The sequence below is a fragment of the Columba livia genome, chromosome 16 (assembly GCF_036013475.1).
Source record: "Columba livia isolate bColLiv1 breed racing homer chromosome 16, bColLiv1.pat.W.v2, whole genome shotgun sequence".
Taxonomy (NCBI): domain Eukaryota; kingdom Metazoa; phylum Chordata; class Aves; order Columbiformes; family Columbidae; genus Columba; species Columba livia.
This window is the reverse complement of record NC_088617.1, coordinates 6,848,939-6,867,621: the sequence shown is the minus strand read 5'-3', so window position 1 is coordinate 6,867,621 and position 18,683 is coordinate 6,848,939. Positions and strand designations below refer to the sequence as shown.

The following is an 18,683-nucleotide window of genomic DNA, read 5'->3' as shown; positions in this document are numbered from 1 at the left end:
GGACCTCCAGCTTTGCCGATGCTTTTCCGTTTCCGAGACACTTTAGATGTTCCCTAAACCTCCTCCTTCTAACGATTTTAATTATACTGGCTGCTGTTCAACATAATGACAGGGGGAGAAAACCATGCTAAGCGGCTGCCTGTCACGCTCGGCGAGGTGTTCTCGGGGGACGTCCCAGCGCCGTGCCAGCCGAGGGGGTGCAGGCTGCCATGCCTCCCTGGCCACCATGGGGCTCTGGGCTGGCCCGTGTGTGCGTGAGAGTGTGTGTGTGAGCGCTTGGGTCTCCTTTCTCTCCCCCTCTCTGTCTCCTTTTATTCGCCTTCATAAAACATAGGAAGTTCAAGCCATTCTTTTTGCTATTTGTGTCTCCCTCCCCACGCCCCGGTCCCCTCCCTTGCCCCCTGCAGCCTCTCGGCTCGCTGCTTGCCCAGCATCCTTGACCCCGAGCAGTCTGGTGTGTCTGCATTTCCCTTTTGGCCCATGGAAAGCACCTTTCTGAACTGGTGCCTTGATAAGTCTGCTGTGGGAAGGCAGGGGCTCCTGGGCTCTCACACCGGGCTTTCCCATGGAGCATTTCCTACACTGTCCCTGCCCACCAGTGCGATCTCCAGCCCAAGGCGCTGGGGAAGCTCTCCGGATGGCGATGCCCCTCTGTGCCAGCAGGTCTGTCCTCCTTAGGCTCTTGTGACTTGCCAAAAAGTCACTTGTCAAAAGCCATGGTGCATAGAGGGAGAGATCCTTCCAAGGAGCAGGAGGAGGATGACTACCTTCTCATGGGCTAACGTGGCAACTCTTAGTTCACCCACAGCAAAGGATGGAGCCCCCAGCCCCTTCCTCACACTGGTTTTGCCAACAGAGCTCTGATATTGTCTCCCTCAGAGTTTGGGATCAACAGGTTGTTATTAAGGTCTTTGTCCCAAAGTAAATAGGTGAGACTTCCAGCGTCCCAGGTATTGCAAAGCACACCTTGAGAACCCTTGAGTGTAGTGCAGAATTCTTTAGAAAAATATCCAGCATACTATAGGCAAATTCTAGAGTATTTTTTAGAATAGGTCTGACTAGTCCTATATATGATCTAAGGAACAGCTTGCCTTCGTTTGCTGATGCATATAGAAATGAGGATTAAGGACATGTGAAGAACACCAGACTGGTGTTAATTATTATACTATTACACTTACAAGCTACCGGAGTTCCTGGGGCAATCCTGTACCTGAGAGGGCTGCTGGGTGAACTGGGAGGACTGGAAGGAAGAGTCTGCATGTCTGGAGTCAGCACCAGCGTGCTCCCTGCCTCCAACACCACCTTCACAACCCCCTGGACATCCCTTTGCCTTGTGCTAACTGCATGGTGAGGCCAAGCAGAGCCAGGTCACCGGGGTTTGCTGTGCCCTCTGCTCTCCAGCCCTCCCCGCAGCGATGGGACTGCAGATAAGAACCTTCTCCCCTTATCACCCCATCAGCAGCACCAGCGACGGCTCTGCTGCCCCACCACCAAGCACCAAGCCCTGATCTCATCAGCGCACCGCACACTCGCACACTCGCAGCTCGAACAATAAACCTCCTTCCCTGCCCGACACAATTCCCAGAAATGCACGGCCTCCTGCTAAAGCCTCCCTGGGGGAAAACATGCCAGCCGGGCTGTCAGCACCATTGCAGACATCACTGCCAGCCGCTGGCAAAGGCAGCGTCCACGTCCCCGGCACAGAGGCACCTCTGCAAAAACAAGGGTGTGCTGGGTAGGGTGGAGGGAGAGGCAGAGCGGAGTCCTTGGGGCCATGCTCAGGAAATGGCTCTCCCTCCGGGTGTTCGCGACTAGGCGCCTTGTCCTGGCCCAGACACCCCATTTGCAGCCCCTCGCTTGGCTGCTGTCACCCTACTCTGGCACCCGCTGCCTTCACAGCAGGGACCAGAGGCAAAACCATCCCCGGCTGCTTGAGCTGGGAGCCTAGAAATGGGGCTCCTGGCCCCCTCATCTCAGGGGAGCCCCAGCACAGAGAGACTCTTCTGCATCTCATGGCATCACTGAGCGCCTCAGTCTGCCGGAGTTTTTCTTTGGCACGTTTGAGTAATCGCTGTTGCCACTTTCATATGGAATATTTGGGCACTCGGGCAGGCAGGGCTGGATGCTGAAGGCAGGTATTTAATGAGGTGGGAGAGGGCCAGGCCAGCAGCTGGCACAGCTGTCCTTTCTCCATGGGCTTGCTCTGGGGCTCACCACCCTGTGTGCCCTGCACATCTGTCTTTCTGGGGCCAGATGTGCCATCTAGGGAGGTGCCACAGCAGCAGGGGCATGGCAGGACAGTGGTGCCAGAGCAGTGCAGCCTGCAGCCAATGCGCCCCAGGGTTTTCCCCTCTTCAGACCTCACAGTGATGCACCAGACACCCCAAATCCCCGTGCAAAAGGTGGAAAACCTGCACCATCCCTCAGCCCATGCAGATGGGGAGCAGCACCCAGCATGGTGCAGTGGCCAGGATGCCAGCGTGGGTGCCAGGTGGCCATGAGGGGCTGCAGATGATGTGGGAGGACCACCTTTGTGGTGTCCCCAACACAGGGGGACCAGTCTCATGGCGTCCCTGCAGCGGGGTGCATTGTTCCCGAGAACACCCGGAGAAGGCTGAGGAGGACAGACTTGCTGGCTGCGTCGGGTTTCCTGCTTCCCGGCCGCTGCCTGCCATCCCTGAGCCGGTGGGAACAGCCGCCCTGGCCCTGCTCAGGGCCTGGCAGCAGCCAATAAGCTCCTGACCTGCCTGGCTTTCCAGCTCCTCACAGCACCCCATGGTGTGGAGGCTTTTGTGCTCACTGTCCCCCTGCTCCATGGAATGACAACTGCATCCTCTTCCTCACCACCATGGGCACGGACAAGGCAATGCTGCCCGTCATCTTACCATCCACCACCGAGGATGCGGGATGGCACCGTGCCTTCATCCCAGTGCCCCATCTGCTGACCCCACTTCACTGCAGCCTGCAAATTGGGTGGTTGGAGACCCTCTGTCTTGTGCTTTGGGTCCTGAAACCCTTCATCACCCTCTCTGTGCCCTCCCTGGTGTGTGGCACCAGGCATCAGGACCTTGCCTGGGTCCCAAGGGCATGGAACAGCACTGGGGCTGGGGCAGGCAGAGCCATGGGGGCTGCTCTGGGGGGGTGCTGTGCTGGGCAGGATGATGCCCCCATCCTGCTCATCCTCCCATCCCACTTATCCACCCACACACCCAAGCCAGCCCAGGAGTGCGTCCATGCCCCATTTGGATTGACAGGAGCCCAGGAAGGCAGAGGAGGAAGAGTGTGGGGCATGCAACATGGGTGTTACAGAATCACAGAATTGTTTTGGTTGAAAAAGACGCTCAAGATCAAGCCCAACTGTTACCCCACCCCTGGCACTACCCCATGTCCCTGAGAACCTCATCTCCACATCTGTTCAACCCCTCCACCACTGCCCTGGGCAGCCTGTTCCAATGCCCGACAGCCCTTTCCGGGAAGAAATTGTTCCCAAGATCCAACCTCAACCTCCCCTGGCACAACTTGAGGCCATTTCCTCTCATCCTATTGCTTTGTTCCTTGGGAGAAGAGATCGAACCCCTTTGCTCCAACCCCCTTTGGAAGGATGCTTCACCCTGCGATACCCAGAGGTACCCCATGCCCCTTGCAGAGACACCAACCTTCTCCCCATCATCCTCATCTCTGCCCAAATGACAGTGGGGACAGGGTGCATCATTGGCTGAATCACCCACCCACCCTGCACACACCACCGTGGGTGTTTTCAAATACATGAGCTTTGTAACGAGGGGATGCGGAGGGACCCTGCAAGCCGCTGGCTGTTACTGCAGCCTCTGCTCCATCCATTACAGAGTTTATTTCCCTGGGTGACATCTCAGGAGCTGGCAGAGTGCAACCTCAGGCTGACACCCTGCAAACCTGCCTCCTGCCCTCACCCAAACCCGCTGCCATCAGCACTTTGCTGCAGCTGCTCCAAGAGTTTTTTCTTGCAGCCTGAACCCCCCCGCACCCAGCTCCGTCCTTCTGGCTCCAGCCCACTGGGGATGGAAGGTTTCTCCTTCCCGAATACAAATAGAACTGTAATCTGCTGAATCCTGCTGTCGATCCCGACTGCATCCTCCTGTCCTGAGCTTTCCTACAGCGTGCCTTTTATACCGGTAATAGCACCAGGCTCCTTCTCCCATCATTGTTGACTCGACAATGAAAACTGTTTGTATTATTGTGTCCCCGAAGCTTTGCCAATAGCACATGTGTCCTGAGCTGATAGCAACAGGCTTTGGCAAGGCTGCAGCTCCATCAGATAAGAGCCTTTAACCTTATTTCTGCAGCTCCAGCACGCCACGAAGGGCTGTTCTGTTCTGAGCCTTTGCTTATCCTTCCCAAGCATTTTCAGATCTGAGTAAGGTTGGTTGGAGGGCAGAGCTGGAGGTGTTTGGTGCAAACAGCCTGGGAAACAGCCTCAGCTTGGGTGAGAGAAGATCCCCGGAGAGAGATGGAAAGATGGAGCTGCTTTCCCAGGCAATTTAAGGGCTAAACACGCGGCCAGCCAGCCCCTGCCGTCCTCGGGGACCCGCTCCACCCCGCCGTGCTCCACCTTGGCCCGGCTCCCGCACACAGCGGGAGCGACGTGGAGGAGAAACGCTGGAATCCGGCGGCCCTTGCACACTCCTGGCTGGCCTGCGAACAAAGCCTTTGCCTTGGAGCCCTTCCCCACCATCCCCCTGCACCCCACCAGCCGCTGGGATCCCCGGGATCAGCACAGCCTTCATCCCTGGGGGGTCCACACCATCCTCCTCCTCCTCCCACCCTGCACCCATGCACCAGAACCCCCTGCAGCTGCTCAGAGCATCCCCCAGCTCCAGCTCTACTGCTGAGGAGTTTCGCTGCTGTTTTTCCTTGAGCTTCAGCTCAAAGGATGCTCTGAAATCAGAAAGCAAAGAGAAAGATGCTGCCTGTGCAAGCTTTTAAATTTCACTTTTAGGCTAATTTATGGGGGTGGAATGTCACAGTTCCTGAGGCTTTGAGCTGCAAATGCAGCACATTTGTACTCCTTTCCTTCCCTTAATGTCCCCAGTACAGCACTGAAAAAGAAAAGTTGCTCCTCTGCTTGCAGGGAAGGAAAGCTCTCAGGCCTTTTTCTTCATTTTTAGTAGTATTATTGTAATTATTATTATTATTATTACTGTTCTTTCTCAAAAAAGAAACACCCAGTCCAAATTACCCTAATACATCCTGCCCTTTGCTGGGGAGATTGTTGCCTCTAAAAGGCCCAAGGAGAGGCTGGGTTGCCCCATGACCTGCACAGCATGTGGGGAAACTGAGGCACAGAGCCATGGCAGCATCTCCCCACTTCTGAGCCAAAACTCTTCCACTTAGGTTTAGCACTCAGGGTTTCCCTGCCTATATGAAGGTACGGTTGCACTCAGCAACATCCTTACCCTTGCTTACGGGTGCCGAAAGTCTTGGCAAAGCAAAGAGGTGGCCACGAGCACCTGTGTGCAAGGAGATGGGCTGTGAGTTTTGGCAAAGGTTGTCAGTGCCTGGGGTGTTGCAAAGGGCTCCTCTTCCTCCAGAGATGCAACAAAGGGTTCCCGTTTCTCCAGGGATGCTGCAAAGGGCTCCCCTTCCTGCAGGCCTGACGGGAGTGATGCTCCAAAACTGGGTGACTGCCTTCCAGAGGTCCTGTGAGCAAACTGGCCAGCACATGGCAAACCCAAGCAGAAAGCACTGGGTTCAGGGGCTGCAGATGAAGCAGGGAGAGGGGAGTGCGGCACAGCCCCCAGCCATCTGCCATCTGCGGCGGGCCGGTGAGGTAATGCCTCTCGCTAAGTTAAACCATGTCGGGAGCCACAGCAGCTCTTGAGAACAGCAAACCTTTCCCAGATGGAGACGTCCTGCGCTGCTGCATGAGCCCTCCCAGCGAGGGAGACGACGGGCGCAGGGGGCAGCCAGACACCCCCTCTCCCCTGCTCGCCTGCTGCAGAGCTTCATTTTAGGGAGCAGGGAGGTAACAACCAACTCAGCCCTTGCTGACAAGCTCCTGGGGTGCAAAGCAGTGGAGGTGTCGTGGCTGTGTGTCCTTCCTTAATTCCCCTCCTTGAAATTCTCATCCACAATGTAATGCAAGCCTGTTTATCCATGATGCTTTCAGCTGCATGATGCTGGAAGAGCGAGGGATGAGCAAACACCCAGTGGGGTGCAGAGGTTTGGAACACAAGAGCAGAACCCCAGTGAAAAAGGCTTCTGCACAAGGTGGGGGTTCTGTGCTTTTCCTGGGGGGCACATTATCCTCCGGCAGTCCCCAGCATGGCAGAGCCATTGCTGTTGGAGGAAAGGGGGGGACACACTCACCAAGGATGCAGGTGAGGATTCTCTGTTCCATGGAGAGGAGCCACGGAGGATCCTCACCCAGTCGTGCTGCTCGTGGGCACACGTGGCTGCACGGCCACAGATGGGCAGCCCCGACCCACCTCCCCCTGAAAAAAATCAGGCTCAGAAATCCTCCCAATTGCAGTTTTCTAGTAGCCAGGAGGAGGCTGGGCAGCTCGGAGCAGCCAGCCTGGGCACGCAGAGAGAGCAGGATCCCAGTTCTTGGCCACGTCTCCTGCGCAGACACCAGCGAGCAGCGTTTGCTGCCAACTGGAGTGATGGAAGCAGCAAATAACCCCGGCATGCCCAGGCTCTGTGCAGCCCAACTGTCGGCCAGCTGCCCGTTCCTGGGAGGATGCAGTGCCACGGGCAGAGTGCATTTGCTTGCTATAATCCAGAAAAGAAATTGTGCCGATCGGAGCAGCTGAACGGCAGCCAAATCTGCTTCTCGGCGGCTTTTCTACACTCTGTATTCATGTATTTGGCATGAGCGGCTCTGCATTGAGGTAATTCATTAATGCTGAACCAAAAAATGTGTTTATGGGAGTCTTGAAATAGTTGGTAGAACTGTAAGACTTTCCTTCCTAAAAGCCTGGGCTCTCTCCGTGATGTGAACCGAGTATTAACGCAACCACCACTGCCGCAAGCAGCTACCGGCTGCAGCGCCTGCAGCCCCGCACGCCCCAGCACGCTCAGCCCTCCCCGTGCTCCGTGCCGAAGCCTTTCCTGGTGCTTGCGAGCACTGTGGGTGGGATTGCCAGCAGCTTTGCTCACATAGAATCACGGAATCATTTTGCTTGGAAGACACCCTCAACATCATGGAGTCCAACCATTCACCCGCCCCTGTCACTAATCCATGTCCCTGAGAACCTCATCTCCATGTCTGTTCAACCCCTCCAGGGATGGTGACTCCACCACTGCTCTGGGCAGCCTGTTCCAATGCCCAAAAGCCCTTTCCGGGAAGAAATTATCCCCAAATTTCTGACCTCAGTCTCCTCTGGCACAACTTGAGGCTGTTTCCTCTGGTCCTGGCGTTTGTTCCTTGGGAGCAGAGCCCAATCTCCCTGGGCTCCAACCTCCTTTCAGGCAGTTCAGAGATAAGAAGGTCTCCCCTCAGCTCCTGTTCTCCAGGCTGAACCCCCCAGGTCCCTCAGCTGCTCCCCATCAGACTCATAAGATGCTCGAGGTGTGGGGGCTGCACCCTGGGTTTCAGAGGGAGCAAACACAGAGTGATGCAGCTGGAATTGCAGCACCCTGAGCTGATGGGACCATCACCAGGGAGTCAGGGCCATGGCAGGGCAATGGCAGGGGAAGGGGAGGCAGGTTGGCCCCTGTGCGGACCAAGGGCTCCAGCCACCACCTGGGATGCTGCAACAGCCACATCTGTGCAGACCAACAGCTTTTTCGGGTTAGCTTTAGGTTTCACTGCTCTCACAATGGGTAATACTGTTGTCGTTCCAGTTATAATCCTGTATAAACAAGGTTGACCTCCGCTTATTGGAAAGAGCTGGAAAAGAAAGTCAGCTTTCTCCGCTTCCTCGGATGTGGTGGCTGATCGCCGGGCTCAGCCAGCCCAGTCCCACAGTCATCAGGGAGCTACCAGTGTGGGTGACAGTGGGGCCAGGTGACAGTGAGTCCAGGACACCTTCACGCCGTCCACAGTGCCCTTCGCTTGTCAGAAGCTGGAAGCCAATAAAAAGAGCAAATGAGCAGAAAACAGCTGAGCTGGTCATTCCCTGGGCTGGGGCCATCTGCGGCCACTCATTCTCCACCCAGCTCAGATCAGAAAGAGGCTGGTCCCCAGCTGGGGACACAGGGGACATGTCACCTTTGCAGCCCATGGCTGCTGTTGGAATGCTCCTAACACAGATGCCATCCAGCATTGCCCGGCAGCCCCCGGCCGGCTTGCTCGGAGCTTGCCAGCTCTGCCTGACCCACTGAACCATTTGTCCCCGAGGAAACCGGGCGGTCAGTTGCACCCTGGACAAAGGGAGGCTCCGGTGAAACGCAGCATTTCCCAGCAGATGACTTCAGCCTTCCAGCTAGCATCCCACACAGCCCGGGTCCCGAGTCCTTTGCTCGCCAGGAAGCGCCTTTCTTCGGGAAGCCTTTGTTCCAGCAAACCTGCAATGGCCCCGGGCGAGCCCATGGGACCCACTGGCGTGGGGGCACCTTTTGGGGTGCCAGGGAAGCTGCCAGCCCAGGCGTCCCGCAGTGGCACCAAGCAGCCCGGCACAGGTGCCCCCGCTCCCCTCGACCGCCCGGTAAAGGTCATCTCCTTTGGGATGAAGGAGTTGGGGTAGGTCACCTCCATCCACCCTGGGTACCTGTGCGGTGTGGCCTTGAGATAATTATCAGCTGTAATTAATAAGAAATCTCTTCCTGTGAAATATTCATCCAACTGGAGACAAGGGGGCAACAGCCCCACACCGGTAATTGCCTGGTGATTAACACATCTAGAAGTGAGGCTGTGAAGAAGGTGTGAGCTGCAGAGGGTGCAGAACCCGCACCCAGGCCTGGGGACAGCTCATTCTCCTGCCCCATTCACTGCTCCCCTGGTTCCTTGCACCCTCTACAAAATGAGAATTAAAAGCAATTTTCCCATCAGGGTTCAGGGTTTTCCTGCTGCTGTGCTGCAGGGACTCTGCCAGCATCCACCTGCTGCCTCTGTAGCCTGGGTGCAAATTTTGAGGGTAAATCCCTTGGATTTGGTTGCACAGCCCCTAGCCCAGCCTGGGGATGCTGTACCCACCTGCAGCCATCAGCAGTAGAAATATCCACCAGGCTCAGCTAGCAGCGCTCACTCTTACATTCTTGCCATCCCCACCACCTTCCCTCAAGCCCCCAAATCCCTGAGGCCCCTTGGGATGGTCCAGGTGGTGCCAAGTCTATTTTTAGGCAGGTGGAAGCTCAGCATCAGACCTGGCTCAATGGAATAAGCAGCAGCAAGAGGCAGGGGCTGGGGGCAGGGAGGGAAAATGCCTTTGTGCCTGGAGTGGAGGCTGCCGTCCCTACCATGCTTCCTCTGCTAGGTGTGGTGCTGGGCTGTGCGGGATGCTAGGAAAGGAAACCAGGGGCCGGGGTTGGGACAGCAAGCAGCCAGCCCAATAAAGCTGGGGGGAGGGAAATAAAAAAATAAAACCTACAGCTCCTGAGGCTGTGTGCTGGGCCGCCGTCCAGCTCGCCCGACGCCAGACCCGGCGAGGAGGGTGCAGGGGGAGGTCACCCATCTGGCACAGACCGATGTTATCTCTGCCCAGGGATGTCCAGCGCTTCCTCCCCACACGCCGTTGCAGATGCGGCCGCTCAGAAGCTGGGGTCGGGGGGTCACCAGCACCCCCTGCCACCTCCCTGTGTCGCTGGGGCAGCGGGGTGACAGGAGGGGCTGTGCTGCTGGGGTTTTGTGTGTCCCACCTCTGGGAAAGCTGAGCCGGGCATAGACCCCATGTGCTTCTCTTAGCATCATTTCCAGGGCTGCGAAAATCTGAGCTGTCCCCACTCCCACCCCTCTGCAGCTCATCCCCATGTCCCAAATGTCAACTGGTGGCACCAGGTCCAGCCAGGGCAGCTCTGAGCCCACTCAGAGGCCATGGGTGCTGCTGAGGCCACAGGGGAGGCCACAGGGTGGATGTGACCAGGGAAAGCGCCATGTGCTCAGCCAAAGCCTGGGAGAAGGACCAGGATCAGTGCGGGGGGATGTGTCTGGATTGTCTCCAGCAGCTGCCCAGACCAGCTGCCCCAAAGGCTGCTCACTTTACCCCACAAGCAGCTGCAGGTCCTGGGCTGGAGGTCCCAAGCTACCCCAGCACCCACCTTGCTGCTCCCAGGGCAGGGGCAAAGAGCCAAAGCCACTGGTAGCTTGGGGACTCTACTCCAGGCAGTGACATGTGGCTGTCCCTCCTGCATCGCAGTGCTCCAGCTCCATCCTTGGCTGTACGGCCAGGGCAGGATGAGGGAGAGGAGAGAACAGGCTCCTTGCAGCCGTACGGGCTCTCCCATGGACTGGTACTGATTTGCTCTTGCAAAATTTTAATAAGAGTCTCCAGAAACGTGAAGGAAATCTAGCCTGGAACCTCTATCTCTCCTGGCTAGCAACTGAATAAATGAGACAACTTATTTTTTAAGGCCTTTGTTTTCTTTAGGGTTAACAGCAGATCGACTTTTTCAAATCACTTCCAGACACACAGAAACCATGGCATGCAATACCCCACCACTGCGAGCAGGCTGGGAGCCGGGCTCTTGCGCAACCCGGCGCCCCAAGTCTTCCCAAGGCTGACGTTCACATTTCAGGTTGGGGTCTCAGGCACGTCTGCAGCCAGAGGGGCCTTGGAGGCAGATACTGACACTGGGGCACCTTTCACACATCACCCCATAGCCGGAGGGATTCTGGGCAGCAGGGACAGCATTCAGGCAGGTCTCGCAGCTTGTGAACAGGTCCTGCAGAGTTCATAACTCTGCCATGCCAAGGGCAGGAAGGACCTTCAGACCACCTACCCTGGCTTTTGGCACAGCAAATCTCTGCTGGACGGCAGCCGAGCAAGTGGAGCCGTGACCCTGTGGCGGGGGACACGTTGCTTCTCGGATGGCAGCGTGTTGTGGGCGTGCTGCTGTGCCCGCGGTGCCTGCGGTGACAGCACGGCCGTGCCAGCGCCAGCAGCACAGCTCGGCAGGTTTTAGCCACAATCCCCCAGCTACCAGTGAACACACCATTCCTCAACAGCCCCTAGGACACCAGGCTGAAAACGTGTTTCTTTTAATGTGAATGCTGCTTAAAAGCAAGGAGATGTTTCTTCCCCCCAGCAATGAAATTCCCATAGGAAAATTGTATGGGGAAGAGGGCTCGCCCCTGCTTTCACCCCAGGGCTGCTCCCGACCCCGGGCGGGGAATGCTGACAAAAATACACACGCGAAATAAGTCGTAAGAAGAACAAATGCAAAGCCCCGAGCATCCTTGTCTGCCTGCAAAGCAGCGCCCGGGCAGGCAAATCTCAACACTTCCCTGGCTGGGCTCGGCGCTGCTGCGGGAGAAGCGGGCACATCGAAAGTAGTCAGAAAAGAGGATTGCAAAGGAAAAAAAAAAAAAAAAAAAAAAAAGAAAGAAAGGAAAGGAAAGGAAAGGAAGAGAGAGAAAAAATTAACAACCCTCCTCCTTGGAAGGAAGGGAACTGGGCAGCAGCGTCCACACTGGTCCCAGACCGGCCCTCTCCGGGTGGCTCTTCCTGCTGGTGCCTGGGGACGCCCCCCTTCCTCCTCATCCTCCCCCTCATCTCCACCTCCTCCTCCTTCTTCTCCTCCCCCTCATCTCCTCCTCCTCCTCTCCCTCTCCTCCTCCTCCTCCCCTCCGCCCCGCTGATTGGTCCAGCCCGGCTATATTTTGCCCCTTCCAGCCCAGCATCATCCCAAAAGTTTTTTTTTGGGGGGGAAAAGGGGGAAAAAAAAAATAAAAGAGGAAAAAAAAAGAAAGAAAGAAAAGAAACCAAAACAAACCGAGCCGACCCCAAATCCCCCCGAAGCGCAGGCGAGCGAGGCGAGCGGCGGGGCTGCTGCTCGGCGGCTGCTGGACCCGGTGGAACGCGGCGGGACCCGTTTTTTCTCTCTCCGGCACCCGGTCGGGTCGGACACAAAGTGCTGTCCAGCTGGAATGAATATATCTGAGTCTAACTACTGCCGAGAGGAGATATCGCAACCCCGGGGCGACTGTTCATGGGTCACCGCCGCCGTGCCGGCCGCTGAGCCCGGGCTCGCCTTCCCGCGCCCCCCGGGAGCCGCCTCCCCCGCCAGCCGCACGCCCAGCCCCGAGCCCGGCTTCGCCTTCGGCCCCGGCCCCGGCGGAGCGGCCCCCGGCACGGGCCCCGGCGCGGCCCCCAGCCGCACGCCCAGCCCCGAGCCGGGCTATGGATACAGCCCCCCGGCGGGCCGGGCCGAGGGCAAGGCCGGCGAGGATTCCCGCATCCGCCGGCCCATGAACGCCTTCATGGTCTGGGCGAAGGATGAGCGCAAGCGGCTGGCGCAGCAGAACCCCGACCTGCACAACGCCGTGCTCAGCAAGATGCTGGGTGAGCGGGACGGGCTGCGGGAGGAGGGGTGCGGGGCTGGGGGGGTGAGGATGCGGGGTTATGGGGCTGGGGGTGCAGTGATGTGGGGATATGGAGCTGAGGATGCAGGGATACGGGGGTATGGGGCTGGGGATGTGGGGTTATGGGGCTGGGGGTGCGGGAATGTGGGGGTGTGGGACTGAGGATGGAGGCTGCAAGAGTGTAGGACTGTGGAATGTGGGGATACTGGGCTGGGGATGAGGCTCAGGATGTTGGGATGCAGAAATGCGGGGTTCTGGAGATGCAGGGATATGGGGTTCTGGATGCAGGAATGTGGGTGTATGGGACTAGGGATGCAGGGATGGAGCTGGGGATGAGAGCTGCAAGAGTGTAGGGCTGTGAGATGTGAGGGTGTGGGGCTGAGGATGCAGGGATGCGGGGATGCAGAGCTAGGCACGTAGGGGTAGACAGTTAAGGGTCAGAGATGTGGGCTGCAAGGGTACAAGGTAGTGTTACAGGGCTGGGGATATACACTGCAGGGGTATGGGGCGTTGGAGTGCAGGGCTATAGGACTGAGGATGTGAGTTGCAGGGGTACAGGGGAGCAGAACGCAGAGATAAGGGGCTGGGGATGTGGGTTGCAGGGGTACGGGGTATCGGCATGTGCACTGCAAGGGTACAGGACAGGGAGGGGCATGCTGTGAGTATATGGGAGTGCAGGAACTGAGTTAGAAGGGTGGGGTGCTGGGGGCTGCAAGGTTAAAGGGCTGCGGGATGCGAGCTGTAGGGAGATGGGATGAAGGGATGTTGGCTGTGGGCTGCAAGGATGTGGGAGTGTGAGGACACGGGCTGTAAGGATGCAGGGCTGCAGGATCGAGGGCTGTGGGGTGCAGCACTACAGGGCTGTGGGATGTGGGATTAGGATGTGGGAATATGGGGCTGTGGGTTGTCGGATGTGAGGATACAGAGCTACACACGCATGAGATACAGGGAAACAGCTGTGGGATGCAAAGATGCAGGGCTGTGGGGTATGCAGCTGCAGGGATGCAGGATATGGGAATACAGGGCTGCAGGATGCGGGATGCACGACCGTAGGATGCGGGATGTGGGAACACGGGAAGCAGGATATGGGTAGACAGAGTTGCAGGATGCGGGACTACGGGAAGCAGGATATGGCCAGACAAGGCAGCAGGATGCGGAGACACGGGGCTACAGGGTGCGGGGACATGGGATTCAGAATACAGAGCTGTGGGGTTTAGGGATGAGCAATTTGGGCTGTGGAGGAGTGGGGCTGTGGATGCAGGATGCAGGGAAGCAGCCACCCCAGAGGACCAGGATGTACTGAGGGGCAGCGGGAGGCAAAATCCCCTGCCCTGGTAGGGGGATTGCTGCGCTCCCCCCCGGCTTTGCACCCCCATTCTCCCGCTGTGCTGAAGTGCTGGGCACAGCCTGAACCTGTTGCTGGGATGGAGGGACAGCCCTGCTTGGGCTCCCAGTTCCCAGCCCCTCCTTGTGCCAGCACCAGGACCACGGTCAGGCACCAAAGTGGCTGAGGGAGCCCTTCCCACCCCAAAGGCTCCCTCTCCCCGGGTGTCCCCATGCCCCAGCCAGGGCCAGGTGGCCGAGGCAGTGTCACAGAGCTTTGCTTTCCCCTTCCAGGCCAATCATGGAAAGCACTGAGCGCCAGTGACAAGCGTCCCTTCGTGGAAGAGGCAGAGCGGCTGCGAATCCAGCATCTCCAGGATCACCCCAACTACAAGTACCGCCCAAGGAGAAAGAAGCAAGCCAAGAAAATCAAGAGGATGGAACCCAATATCCTCCTGCATAACCTTTCCCAGCCTTGCAGTGACAACTTCAGCATGAGTCACCATGGCGGCAGCCAGCCGGGCCACCCCCAGCCTCCCCCACTTAACCACTTCAGAGAACTCCACTCCATGGGGTCGGATATTGAAAACTATGGCTTGCCAACTCCTGAGATGTCTCCCTTGGATGTCTTGGAACAGACCGAGCCGGCGTTTTTCCCTCCGCACATGCAGGATGACTGCAACATGATGCCCTTTCGCGGCTACCACCACCATCACCAGATGGAGTTTCCCCAGGAGAAGTGCATGGGGCGGGACGTGGCTGTGCCCTACGCGCAGACCCCATCGCACTTGGCGGACGCCATGAGGACTCCCCATCCTTCCAGCATATACTACAACCAGATGTGCTCGGGAACTCAGAACGGGCTTTCCGCCCACCTGGGCCAGCTCTCGCCCCCACCCGAAGCCCATCACATGGAGAGCGTGGATCACTTGAACCAAACCGAGCTCTGGACAGACGTTGATCGCAACGAGTTTGATCAATATTTGAACATGAGCAGGACTCGTCCCGAAGCCTCGGGACTCCCTTACCATGTCTCCCTGTCCAAAGTGACTCCTAGGAGCATCTCCTGCGAGGAGAGCAGCTTGATATCCGCGCTGTCCGACGCCAGCAGTGCAGTTTACTATAGCCCCTGCATCACCGGTTAGGTTGGCCCCGCCGCCCGATGCTCTCACCGTGAGAGCCCCGGCTCTCCGTTAAAAACAAAAAGCCATCCTCCTTTAACCACGAGCTCCATAATATTTAGAGTATCTCATTAAATGCATCGCTTTCTTTCGTTCATTTTTTTTTGTTTTAAATTTTTTTTTTAGAGAAAAACCATGCTGAACTCACTGATATACCATATAACTATATAACACAATAGACGCCTTTCCCAAGCACTAGCCGTCCCACCGCGCTCCCAGTCCAGCCCTCGGCAGGGTGTAGCTGTAGCTCCCACCAGCTCCAAGGGGCATTTTTTAAGCCAATTCCAGTAAATCCTGCCTGAAACAACCACCACCAGGACGAGCCGAAGCAACTTGCCCCCCAGTATTTGACCCAAGGGCAGGCGAACTTGGAGGGGGGGGGAAACTTTTAGGAAGACTTTGCTGGGGCCGTAAAAAGTGTCGGCGCCTGTTAGGGGTGGGCTTTAGGACAGTTTTTACTGTATTCTCAGCAATATATTTTAATTGGGCAACAAAACTATATTTTTACTAAGCATTTTTATATATAAAATGGTATTTAATGTCTTTGGGGTTTTTTTTTATTAGACTTTTTAAAAATAAATCAAGGGATATCCATGAGATCTAAAGCATTTATGTAGCAAAGCTGGATTTGAAAAAAAAATGGGGGGAAAAAGGAGATATTTTGTGAAAAGCGAATGACAATGTAAATGTTGTGGAACAATTGACTGGAATTTTGTATAGAAGAAAAATATGACTGCAAACACTTTTATTGTCTAGAACTGTATGGAGAGCAAACTGTTTTATACTGGTTAATTATTAAAACATCTTCATATAATTGTTCCCATCTTGTGTGCTTGTTGTGTGAACACATATTTTCCGCAAATACATGTTGTCCCAACCATTTCCAGATTTTTGTATCCGTTGATTAATGTTTTGACAACCTGGCAAATGTATTAATTTCCAGGCTGCCGCCCCATCAGCCGCCCGGGGCTCGGTGAGCACGGCTGAGCCGGCGGCACCGGCACCGGGACAGGACGGGACGCCCAGAGGCGCGTTCTGCAGGAAAAGCAGCTGTTCTCAGATTAAAACGTAATAAAAACATGTGATATCCTCCTCCAAAACGAGCCTCGGTGTGGTTATTGCCAGCGCATCGGTGCGTGGTCCTCATGGCTAACCCCCATTTTCCTGCGAAATTCCCCCAAAAGAGAGCCTGTTGCTCTGATGCTTTCACTCTGTTTCTTGGAGCTGGAAGAAAGTACCACATGTAGGAGCCCGCCCGCTTCTCGGTCATCACGCCGTGCAGAGCCGCCGGTGCTTTGCCGGAGCTTCATCCCCTTCCCGTGAACCACTCTTATGATTTACAGTAATGTTTTTTGTCCAATTTGAAAAGGAGAAATGACAATCTGTTGCATAAAACCCCAGTGGCATCCGTTCCTTGAACGCCAAGTGATTTAAACCAGGCTGATATCGCCAAAAACGGCTATTAAAAAAAAAAAATTGAATAGAAGAGTTTTTTTGTTGTTGTTGGCAAAGAATTGCCTTTTAGGGGAAATGGATATTTAACAAATGACATTAATTTTCAAGCTTCTCCTAAATTAAATTCACATTAGTGTTAACAGGACTAAATCCTGACTCACTTTTTTTTTGGTGTGTGTTGTTGTTTAATGCGGAGCGCTAATAAACGGGACCACTCCGGGGGCTGGCGACGTGTTCCCACTAAACGCCAGAAAGGCGCTTCATTGTCTTTCCATATACAGTATGTAAAAAAGGGGAATACATGGAAAAATGACCTCACTACCTACACGGGAGGGCTGGCGGGCGCCCGGCGGGTGCCAGAACCCCGCGCCGCACCAAACAAACACAACACCAAATGAGAAGCATCCTGTGCTGCCGCCGATGACTATGAAAGGAAGCGGCTCCGCTCCCCGAAGCGGCCGGGAGGAAGGAGATGAGGAGGGGGGGTTGTGGAGGGGAAAAAAAAGAAAACCCTGACTTATTTTCCATCCCCCCGAACTTCCAGGTACCGTCCGGGCTGGGATGCGGTCACTTCCCACGGTTCGGAGGCGCGATGGACGCGCCGGCCCTCGCGCAGCTGCCCCGCGGTGCCGGGGGAAGCCGGCAGCGCGTCGCATGGCGGAGGAAACATTAAGTCATTTTTCTGCAGCAGAAATCCCCTCCTTTCCCTATGGCTCGGGCTGTGCCAGCTCGCCTCTGATCTCTGAGACTGGCTGCAAATAACTGGGCTGACTTTTTGGCTCTGGAGCAATTTGGGTGCCGTGTGCTGTGGTTTCGGGTGGTCGGCAGCACCGGCAGCATCCTGGGTACAGCTGGAGCTTTCCCACAGCACCTGTGCTGAAAACCTGTTGAAATGTAATTTTGCCATGGGGCTGGGTGAGGAGCGGTGATCTCCTTGCTTCGTACCCAAGGATGCTGCTGAAGTGCTGGGGTAGGCACCAATCTGAAAACCGCAGAGTGAGGGATGGTCACTCCCATCCATAAATGCATCAGGGATGCATCATATTGAAACAACAGCTGCTGCATCGCTGCAAAAGCACCAAACTGTGCCAGAGTGATTTGCAGGGACCCGCCGTGTCCACCATTCCCCAGGTCACTGAGACCCAATGCCAGATTTGGCTCCCCATGTTGGCATCACCACGGGGTGTTTGCCAGCAAAGCCCTGACTTACTCCTACACAAAAGCAGGCAGAGCCCTGCCAACCCTCCTGCTTCATGCAGCCCTGGGTGTTTTTATTAATAATAACGCCTAATTGCGATCAAGGCTGCGAACAATGTGCAGCTGCCCCAGCTTGCTGGCCAGCCCTACCCCAGGTCACAGGGAAACAAGAAGAAGGAAAAGGAGAGAGGAAGAAAACAGGAGTGTGGGTTTGGGTCAGATAACGGGAGGTAGGAGGACCTGTGCCAGACCCTGGGTTCTGTCCAAGCCTCCTCCTATTGCTCAGCATTTTGCACAACCTTTTTCACTTAAACTCACTGTTTTGTTGTTAAATGCAGCAAGAAGTGTCCCAAACCATGGCTATTCCTCCAGCCTGGCCTCTGAGTGAGCAGCACGTGGCTGGTACTTAGCCTGCAGGCACCTTCCTGCAGCACCAGAGCTGCAGCATCACGTTTTAGCCACGGCCAGGACAGGATCTGGACCTCCCCAGAGCTGGGTTTTGGCACCAGGGCTGATCCAAATCCATCGGGAGAGCAGCGAGCTAGGCAGACCCTGCCAGGGATGCTGGCTCCTCGATGAGCTTCACCCACATTGCTAATTAGCCACGTTTGGGTTTGATGCTAAATCCGCTGTCTCCCAGTCTCGCTGTGCTCTGGCTCTTTGGCCCCGTGGCTTTGCTCAGGGTGAATTAATGCAAACTACAGAGCAGAAAACCCCGCTGGGATGAGACAGCCCTGAGCACCGGCAGAGCTTTTTATTTTTAACATTGCCTCCTCTCCCTGCCCCCATCCCTGTACAGCTGCGCCGGGGCCAGGAAACATCCACCAGTGTTTTATTTTGCTGCGTGCCAGTGGCTCAGGTGTGACGTGGGACTGGAAATGATGGGGCTGAAATAGTTTGGGGATGATTTCACTGCCGTTATGGCTCAGGCCGGGGCTGTTACCATGCAGCCCCTTCCGATTTTTATGACTTAATCTCTCCAAAGCTCAGGGCCTGATGGTTTTGGGCTGGAAGGAGGAGTGAGGGGCTCTTAGCAGGTCGTTATGGCAGAAATATGGAGAAGGTATTTGATAGGTATATGTAAAACC

At 56.0% G+C, this 18,683-nt stretch overlaps 1 protein-coding gene across 1 annotated transcript; it reads left to right on the top strand.

Moving 5' to 3' along the window:
- Window positions 1-11,760: 11,760 nt before the first annotated feature.
- SOX18 (SRY-box transcription factor 18) lies at window positions 11,761-16,043 on the top strand. The gene is made up of 2 exons (XM_065032287.1): window positions 11,761-12,419; window positions 14,057-16,043. Exons 1-2 carry the CDS (start codon window positions 12,005-12,007, stop codon window positions 14,905-14,907), a joined length of 1,266 nt encoding a protein of 421 aa, XP_064888359.1. The 5' UTR covers window positions 11,761-12,004; the 3' UTR covers window positions 14,908-16,043.
- Window positions 16,044-18,683: the final 2,640 nt, after the last annotated feature.

Coding starts and splice junctions, on each gene's coding strand:
- SOX18 (XM_065032287.1), top strand. CDS start 12,005: ATGAATATATCTGAGTCTAACTACTGCCGAGAGGAGATATCGCAACCC. Junction 12,420..14,056: donor CGTGCTCAGCAAGATGCTGG/GTGAGCGGGACG, acceptor TTCCCCTTCCAG/GCCAATCATGGAAAGCACTG.